Genomic DNA, 10,690 nt, shown 5'->3' with positions numbered 1-10,690 from the left:
GGAGGCAGAGGTTGCAGAGAGTCAAGATCACACCATTGCACTCCAGCCTGGGCAACAAGAGTGAAACTCCGTCTCCAAAAACAAAGAATATAGCTCCCACAGACAGTGATTCTTCTGATGAAACTGGCCAAAGTAAACAGAACATTTTCTGGAAAGGACTGACCATTCTAGCTGTCCTTAAGAACATCTGTGATACCTCTTCATGGGAAGAGGTCAAAAAAGCAACATTCACAGAAGTTTGGAAGTTGATTCCAACTCTCATGGATAGCTTTGAGGGGTTCCAGATTTCAGTGGAGGAAATAAGTGCAGATGTGGTGTAAACAGCAAGAGAAGTAGAATCAGAGGTAGAGCCTGAAGATGTGAATCACTGCAATGTCATAATAAAATCTAAATGAATGAGCAACGAATGAAACTGGTTTCTTGAGATAAATCTCCTCCTGAAGATGTTGTAAACACTGTTGAAATAACAAAGGATTTAGAATATTACATAAACTCAGCTGATAAAGCAGCAGCAGGGTTTGAGAGGATTGATTCCAATTCTGAAAGGAGTTCTACTGTGGGTAAAATGCTATCAAACAGCATTACATTCTATAGAGAAATCTTTCATAAAAAAGAGGCAACTGATGCAGCAAACTTCATTGTTGTCTTATTTTAGGAAACTGCCAGAGCCCCCACCCAGCCTTTAGCAACCACCACCTTGATCAAGGCAAGATCCTCCACAGCAAAAAGTTGTGCTTCATTGAAGGTTCAGATGATTGTTAGCAGATTTTTAAGCAAAAGTATATTTTAATTAAAGTATATACATTTTTTAGACATAATGCTGTTACACACTTAACAGATTACAGTATGGTATAAATGTAACTTTTATATGTACTCAGAAACCAAAAAATTTGTGTAACTTGTGCTATACTGTGGTGGTCAGGAACAAAAACTGCAGTATCTGTAAGGTATGCCTGTATAATCTATTAAGAGAATTACTAAACTTCCTTGTATTTCTAAGCTAAGTATCTACTATAACATTCAGCTACAGGACTATTTACTAGTTTTTCAGACAGTTTTCTCACTCAGAACATTTCTTTCTGATATCCCTGTCATATGCTTACACTGTGAAATACTAAGTACAGTGAAGCCCTGTAACTTCCATAAGCAGCATTCCAATTATATGACTTCTTACCAATGGTTTTGAATGCAAAGGCATTATCAGCTTAACAATAACCCACAACACTCGGACCAACTACAAAAGCATTATCAATGACCCTTATTTAACTGGTTTTCTTAGCACTTTGGGATACTTTGTACTATCACGTGTAGTACAAACTCTACCCCCATACCAAATTTCAACAACGATTTACTTTCCTTAAGAAAATTACCTTGCCCTGATCTAGCTAAATGCCATATGTATATTCGCCAACTTTCCTAAACCATCAGGTATTGTGAAATTTAATCAAGTTTTCTATTGAGACACCTATTCAATTTGAGGCCATTTCACAATCTTAATGAGCATACACTGTGCGCTACCATCTAAGACTCTGGTGGAAGTATTAGAAAGCACTGGGATCAGGATCCGACTGACAGAATTCAACTCAGAGTGCATGGTCCCCCTCCTCAGTGCTGGGGACTGATGCTGAGCCATAGGTAATTGTTCTCAGAGGATCCTGATAGTCCTAGGTCAGTCTATCTTCTTAGCCATAAAACTTGCCACCTCTCACAAACATATGCTACCTACACCATCTCTCACACACACACACACACACACACACACACACACACACAGTAAGCTGGCAGAAAACAGATCCATAGCAACCAACCTACATTAGGCACCCTAAGATGGTGCATCTTCATCATACTCATCTTCAAAGAAAGCAGCATTAAGTTTTCTTGGCAACACTCTACTCAACTGACTGTACTAATCTATGGTAGTGAGGCCCCCATAAAACAGGCTGACATAACCACAGCTTGCCAGATGCGATCTCAAGCAGCAAAGCTATTTTTCAATATACAAGCTCATCTCCACTCCCACCTGTTGAACTGAATGTCTAACAAGAACCAGTGGTTTGTGTTTCCAAGTCTGCCTTATAATTATGCCTGTTCCATTACTGTAGATAATTTAATTAGTTATAACCCAAACCAGTAAGTGCAAAAAGGACACATTATTTCTTTAAAATCTACGTTGACTGCTCTGAATAGATCAAAGACATACTGCCAAGCATGGCCAAGATAACTTAAAGACTGGGATGGATACAAATCATAAAAATCTGGAAAAATTATACAAAGAAAAGGAAACAGTCAACAGAGTAAAGACGCAACCTGCAGAATGAAAGAGAATATGTGCAAACCATACTTCTGATGACCATACTTAACATCTAAAATATACAAGGAGCTCAACTCAATAGCAAGAAAACAGATAACCCAATTTTTAAAATGGTCAAATGATCTGAATAGACATTTCCCAAAAGACGACACACAAATAGCCAACAGGTACACGAAAAAGTATTCAACATTAATAATCACCAGATAAATGCAAATTAAAACTGCAGTGGAATAGTTATCACCTCACTCCTGTTAGATGGCCATGATCCAAAAAGACAAGAAATAACAAGTGTTGGCAAGGATGTGGGGAAAAAGGGAACCCTTGTACACTATTGATTGGAATTAGTACACCCAATACGGAAAACAGTGTATTAAAATTAAAAATAGAACTACCAGTGGAATTGAGCCAGCAATTCCACTTCTGGGTATATACCCAAAGGAATGGAATCAGGATGCTGAAGAGGTATCTACACTCCCATGTTCACTGCAGCATTATTCACAACAGCCAAGACATGAAATCAACCTAAGTGCCCATTAATGGATGCATGGATAAAATGTGACATATAAACACAACGGAATACTATTAAGCCTTAAAAGGGAAGGAAATTCTTTCATTTGTAAAAACAAGGATGAACCTGGAGGACATCATGTTAAGTGAAATAAGCCAGACACAGAATGACAAATACCACATGATCTCATTTACATGCAGAATGTAAAAGAGTCCAACTCACAGAAGCAGAGAGTAGAACGGGGGGTTGGGGATATGTTCATCAAAAGATATAAAATTTCATTAGGAGGAATAAATCCATTGTATGGTGATTATACTTAGTAACAATTTATTGTATACTTGAAAATTGCTAAGAGTAGATTTTAAATGTTCCCACTGCCCAAAAATGATAGGTGTGTGAGGTGTTAATTAGCTTGATTTAGGCATTACAATGTATACATATATCAAAACACCAAGCTGTACACCATAAACATACACAATTTATATTTGTCAGATTTACAAATGTTTTAATTAAAATATTTTTTGAAATCTAGAAAGAGTACCTTCAGATTGCTTCATAAATGTCTTTACTCTCATTTCACTTAATGAAACCAAAACTGGACATTAATTAACAATTACTTAAGCACTTACATGCCAGTTACCAACAGGATTAAATGAGTTAATCATTTTAAACTAGTATATGTTTGACAATTACTGACTCACTGGTATAAATGAGTTAATCATTTTAAACTAGTATGTGTTTGACAATTACTGACTCACTGGTATTATCTGCATTTTACAAATGGGGAAACTGAGGCACAGAACTGTCAAGTAACTTGCCTTGGTTCATATGCTAGTAAGAAGAGAGAATGAGGGTTGCAGCCCAGGAGGCCTGGTCTTAGAGGCCACATTTCTACTATGCTAAACTATCACAGACATTGTATTATTTGTGTGGCTTATGCAGAAACGGTGTATGGTTCTCAAATCAGTTGATGACATGCAAAGAACAAGTCATAGACCTACACTGAAAAATGCAAATCATGTAAATTTATGTTTTAAACATTCAAGTTGCTTTTCAAGATTTCATGCTTTAACACATTTTTTTTTTTTAACTTACCTATCAGTCTTATCAATTTGAATAAGAGGCTTCTGCAGTACATTTCCCATGTTCTGGTGTAAGCCAGTCAAAAATCAATGATAGAGCAAAGAGCTTCACATTAATTACTGATATTATTGACATGTTATATTCTCTTTTCCCAGGAAAAGAAATACAAGTATTTACAGGCTTGAATGTAACATTTTGAGATTCTACCCATGATTAATCAGCACAACTATAGTATAAGCAATTTCAGAAATGCATAGGATAAAACAGGAAACTCCACCAAAAACTTTAGCAAAATGTCAAAAAAAAATTCTAAACAAAATTCTTAACATTCAGAAATACATTTAGGCTAAGCGCAATGGCTCATGCCTGTAATCCCAGCACTCTGAGAGGCCAAGGCAGGTGGATCACCTGAGGTAAGGAGTTCAAGAGGAGCCTAGCCAACATGGCAAAACCCCGACTCTACTAAAACTACAAAAATTAGCTGGTCATGGTGGTGCACACCTGTAGTCACAGCTACTAGGGAGGACGAGGTAGGAGAATCACTCGAACCTGGGAGGCGGAGGTTGCAGTGAGCTGAGATAGTACCACTGAACTCCAGTCTGAGCGACAGAGCAAGATTCCGTCAAAAAAAAGGGGAAAGGGGAAAGGGGAAAGGGGAAAGGGGAAAGGGGAAAGGGGAAGGGGAAGGGGAAGGGGAAGGGGAAGGGGAAGAACGAAAGAACGAATGAATGAAAGAACGAAAGAAAGAAATCTAGTATTGTCAGGTGGATATCTATTCAGAAAGTCTTCCCTCTTAATGGATTCCATTAATTTCTCTACCATCTTGCTGAGTGCTAAAATGCAATCGAGTATCACTGTAAAATCAAACGTAACTTCTAAACCAAAATCCATCTCCACACTTACCACCACAACACATTCATAAGTAAATTCCTCTCTGAAAGAGTTAAGTACAAACTACAATGTAACAGACATCTGGGGCATATTTACCCAAGTAAAGAAACCTAAGGAGACAATGTCAAATGTCTTTTCAAATAGTGCATAACTTATGAAATTATTTTTTAAAACATTCTCCCAATATTATTTCAAGGACCCTGAAACAATCAGGTGAAAGGTTACTGATGAACAAGATCCCATACGGTTTCAAAGTTTCATCCGACAAATTACTTAATACAAAGAGAAAGTCATTCCTTTAGAATCTGGCATTCAATACCCCTAAGCAAGTGATCAAACTTTTCTACACAAGAAAGGGGAGAACCTGACATGTTCACACTAATGGCAATGTACATGTACGTTTTACACTAAAATAAAGCATTTAAGGTATTTTTAGATTTGAGCTGTAACTCACTTTTTCACTTAATCACTTAATCACTGGTGTACTAAAATGTACACAACTTCACCTTGATATTAAGAATCCTTGTCAAAATGTTAATCTAAAATGTGGAAGGCTTGTATTCTTCCAAACCTCACTGACAGGACAAACAAAAAGAAGGGGAACCATTCTAGATTAAGAGAGACTAAGAGAAATATCAAACCAACTGCAATTCATAAATCATTTGGGGATGTTACATTAGAAAGGGGGGGTGGGAACTACAGAAGACATTTTTGGGACAAGTTTCAATATGGACTATAAAGTACTTGACATGAGATTACTGTTCATTTTCTTAAGTGTGATAAATGATATCACGGTTATGTATGTGAATGTCATTCTTAGGAAATTCATGCTGAAATACATAAGAGATTAATATCTACAAATGGTTCTGGAAAAAGTATATTTATAGAAAAAGGCAAAGTACAGTAGGCATATGTTAATAGTGAATCTAGGTGAAGAGTAAATAGGTGTTTGTTATACTATTTATTTCAATCTTTCTGTGGGGTTTAAATTTTTCAAAATAAAAAGTTGAAAGAGGATGTCCTCACAAAGACTTGTACTTGAATGTTCATTATGCATAATAGCCAAAAACTAGAAATGAGCCAAACCCCCATCAACTTGTGAATGAATAAATAAAACGTGGTATTATTCACAGAATGAAATACTACTCAGTAACAAAACAAAAAAAAAAGACCTACAGATACATCCTACAATACAGATGAACCACAAAAACATGTTCAGTGAGAGAAGCTAGTCACAAAAGACTACACATTATGATTCCACTTACGTGAAATACTCAGAAAAAGCAAATCAAGAGTAACAGAAACCATCAGAGTTCACCAAGGGGTGGGAACAGAAAATGACTTCCAAAAGGCCTGAGGAAAACTTTTCAGAAGGATAGAAACGTTCTAATATTGCATTGTGTTAACTGTGGTACAATGCTGTAAGTTTACTAAAAAATCACTGAACTACAAACAGTTAGAATGGGTGTGTTTTATGGTATGTAAATTATACCTCAGTAAAGCTGTCAACAAAAAGTTGGGAGAGGAACATTCTATGATCTGAAAAAAAAAATCAATGTAAAACAATATTCTGGAAAGGAATAAATCTGATAATTTGTTAGTGCAGACAGGGAGTCAGTGCAAGTACGGAATCAGGCATCAGGCTAAGCTACAAAATAAAAATAGTTTCATTTCTACTAAAAAAATACATTAAAAGGAAGCAGCCAATAAAAGTTTACTTAAAATGTAATGAAGTCCAGTCCTTAATTTTATATTCCAAAATAAATTTTTATATTATCAAGTATATATTTCCAAATAAGGCCCCTAGAGAAGAATGCATAAATTAATTTCATAATCAAAAGACTGCTTTCAACAACAAAAAGACAACCCAGTTAAATACTGGGCAAAACACCTGAACAGCCAATTCTTCAAAGAAAATATATGAATGGTCAAAAATCACAGGTAAAGATGCCATCATTAGCCATCAGCAAAATGCAAATCAAAACCACAATAAGATACACTTCATATCTACTAGGATGGCTATAAAATTTAACTTAAAAAAAAAACCAGAAAGTCAGTGTTGCCCAGTATGTGGAGAAACTGGAACCCTCATACATTGCTAAAGGAGTATAAAATGGTATAGCCACTGTGGAAAACAGTTTGGAGTTCCTCAGTAAATTAAACATAAAATTACCACAAGACCTAGCAATTCCACACCCACGTGTATACCCAAAAAGTGAAAACAGGTGTTCAAACAAAAACTTATACATGCATGTTCGTGGCAGCTCCACTCACACAGCCAAAGGTTGGAAGGGACCTAAATGTCTATCAACTCCATACAATGGAATGTTGTTTGGTCATTTTTTAAAAAATGGAAGCTATGCAGTAAGATACACACAACACCACAGATAAACCCTGAAAGCATTATACAGTGAAAATAGTCATTTTTTGTTATTTCACTCATATGAAAGAGACTGAATAGATAAATCCATAAAGACAAAAAATAGATCAGTGGTTGCAAGCGGATACAGAGAAAAGAATAGGAAGTGGCTCCTCAATGGGTACAGGTTTCCTTTGGCAGTAGTAAGAATGTTCTCAAACTAGACAGTGATGACTGCACAATACTGACTATACGAAACACCACCGAATGGTTTACTTAAAAATGGTTAAAATGATTTAAAATGGTGTATTTTGTAAGTATTATACCATAATTTAAAAATAAAACTCTGCCTGTGGGTGTACAACATTTTTAACTTGAACTTAATTACTCTAACTTTTTCTACCTCTTTTGGCTTTTATGTATACCACAGATCATATTACAGGTATGTCAAAATATTAAACATTTACTGAACACTTGCTACATTGCTACAAACAAGACACAAGCTAGGAACTTTTTGAATTTCAGTTAATCCTAAAAAAACTATAAGGTAGGTAGGTGTTATTCCCATCTTATGCTTAAGAAACCATGGCTGAGAAATGAGGCAACTTAACTAATAAGCAATACACCCTAACATTTTTAAGATTAACTCAAATATAAAAGGGAATAAACTAAATGGTTTCTAAGGTAACTTCCAGCAATACAACTCCATGAATATGCCACATTTTAAAAATCACCTTTGCCAAAATGTCCTGACAATAGCTTTCCAGTGAAATATATGAACAGAAAGTCAACACTAATCCTAAAAGATCTTTAGTACGACACATGTTAGCATTTCTTTCCTTCTACCAGTATAAAACATTAATTATTAATTACCTTACTGGTTACCATTTCCAGAGAACCCAAAAGGTCCAAGGTGATTGTCACCAAATTACAAAGTAAATCATGAAAGGTGGGTAGCAGAGAAACTGACTGTATGTAAACACCCACAGAAAGGAAATTATTTAAAAATACAGATTCCTAGGCCCCAACCCAGGATCTAGAGAACGAAAATTGTTGGGTCAATGCCCAAGAATGCTTACATTTTCTTAAAAGTCCAAGTGGGCAGCTCAGTTTGGGAATTGCCACAGGAAAGTAAAATTTATATTCTGTCAAACAGGACATATAAGCCCAGTCGAATTATATTGATTTTGGAATACAAGAGTATAGGATTTATAATCTAGTTATGATGTCAGACCTTTTTACTGTACACTGACATTTCAAAGGACATGATTCTACCCCAAATATACTTGAATCTTTGCATTGATTCATTCATGATACTCAACATATCAAACTGTATTTATATTACCTTTAAGAAATCTTTTAGTGATCAATTCCAACTGCTCATATACATAAACGTATTATACGAAATACACATACGTACACGCTAGAAGCTTTACACAACATGTAGCAGGATTCCTGACAATCTAACCCCAAATAGGTTTTAAATAAACAAACGCAAGTAAATCCAACATTGACTGACATCCACATTATGTGCCAGGCACTGTTCTAGGTGCTGTGAATATAGCCAAGAATAAGACATATTCTCACAACACTTATTATTAGCAGGGGCATGAGTCACTAAGCAGGCTACTATGAAAGTAATCATCCCTTTTCATCATTTTCCTTATTTTGCTTTTAGAAGTGAACATTCTGCTTCATCCTTCCCTGGGTCATTATATAATTCTCGCTTTGTCATATCAATCCCTTTAAATTCCAGTTCTCATCTTACATGGGGACAATGTACAGCCAGGCAGCCTCTGTCACTATTTCAAAGCAACTGGAAAGCCCCAGAATCCACATTTCCATTGGGCTGAGACTTTCCAATATGCCTAATAATGATACTTTATGACCTAGAAGTTCCAGTGAATTGGTAGTAAGAAAACACTGATTTGCTTCAGTGGCACTGTAATTGGAATGGTGATTAAATGCATCATGTTAAATTTACCCTGGGCCTTTTCCAGTATAGCAAATATAAAATGAGCTATCAGCATCAGCAGAGCCTAAACCACTCCTTTCTTCTAAAATGGTACTTCTCCTGCATGTCTAAGATGATATGATGGAACTTCCCCCATTAATAATCAGGTGGCATTACATGACAAACTGTATACACCCACATAGGCTTCCACAGGATGCACACTGCCCAACATGGTTTATTCTATTTAGCAACTTGGGACAACCTTATGTATGTCAGAGCAGCACATTTGCACCACTATAGTTAATGGTCTGTCAGCATTTCCATTATAAAGCAATTTTCAAAGGTTTATTGCTCAGCTGAAGAATCTGCTCTGAGCTCAAATTTGGCATTCCAGAAAAGCAAAAACTGTAGGCTATAGTTGTTTATTCCCTTTCAAATAGGCCAAGTGGTTTGTTTCTTTTTAAAGAAAATCTGTCCCTTTATTTCAGAAACTTTGAGACTATCCACAGAACAACAACCTCTCACCTCATAAAGGGACTATTGTTTAGAATAGCAGCTAGCAACTTACAAGGTACAGAGCATAGATTCCAACTTATTTATGGAAAACATTTTCTAAAAAGCAAGCATATTTTTTATGAACTTCACGTTTAAAATTTTCATCAGTCCTACCTTAGTTATGATTAAATTATTCATGCTATTAGAGTGCATGCTCTGCCACTGATACTAAAATCAATAGATGACTTTGAAATTCTCAATTGTTAAACCTCCTTTCTCTCTCCCACCCAAGAACCACAGACTACTGACCTAAGGTGAATGTACATACTCTCGCTATTCCACCTTACTCTACTAGTTAAAGGGAATATGTGCTGTCGAAAGCTTGGTAGCAAGAAAGGTGATACGGCAGACAGAGAAGCTTTGAAAATAATTAAGAAAATTCAGAAAATGGATGATTAGCCCCTGAATGATAAAGTTCCCAGAAAACAAATGTGGTAATCTAGATGACCAGTAAATTAGTGATAAACAGTTTTATTCAATCTCTGGAAACCGTTCTATTAGTCTGAAAGCTTGCCAGAATGTTTCATGTGTCAAAGAAGAAATCAAATATTCCTACATATTTTCTTGTTGACTTTAACTGGAAAGCTTATTTACACCTTAAATTATAGGATTTTTCAATTATACAGGTAATTATAATCCTGATACAAGTTTACCCAATAAATAAAGAAGTTTTAACATAAAATTGGTTTTCTAAGCTTAAAAATTCTTATCATGTACCAATAAAGACCCTCAAAACTTTCAAGACTGGTGATCAAAGCAACCTTTTAAAAATGAATACTTTTTAGAGAAGTGTAAAGATCCATCCTAAATTACTGCACACAGCTTGATATGCTTTGCCAATTTTTTAGCTTTATGTTACTCTGAAATTATTACTATTTAAAATCATCTATGAAACTACTTCCAAACTAAGTAACAACATAGGGTAATGTCTGTAAAATGTTAAGTACATAGGACATGGCCAGTGCAGTCGTTCATGCCTATATACAGTCCCAGCTACCTGGGAGACTGAAGCAGGAGAATCACCTGAGA

General features: G+C 35.7%; 1 protein-coding gene across 1 annotated transcript in view; it reads right to left on the bottom strand.

Annotated features, from left to right (window-relative positions):
- Positions 1-4,054, bottom strand: part of ZFAND3 (zinc finger, AN1-type domain 3) — a 260,066-nt gene extending 256,012 nt beyond the window's left edge. The window contains exon 1 of the mRNA XM_011986626.1: positions 3,915-4,054. Within this exon, the coding sequence (XP_011842016.1) occupies positions 3,915-3,964 (50 nt within the window). The 5' untranslated portion in view covers positions 3,965-4,054. The remainder of the gene's footprint in view (positions 1-3,914) is intronic.
- Positions 4,055-10,690: the final 6,636 nt, after the last annotated feature.

Source organism: Mandrillus leucophaeus, unplaced genomic scaffold (genome assembly GCF_000951045.1).
Source record: "Mandrillus leucophaeus isolate KB7577 unplaced genomic scaffold, Mleu.le_1.0 Scaffold3, whole genome shotgun sequence".
Taxonomy (NCBI): Eukaryota; Metazoa; Chordata; class Mammalia; order Primates; family Cercopithecidae; genus Mandrillus; species Mandrillus leucophaeus.
This window is presented reverse-complemented; position numbering and strand designations above follow the sequence as displayed.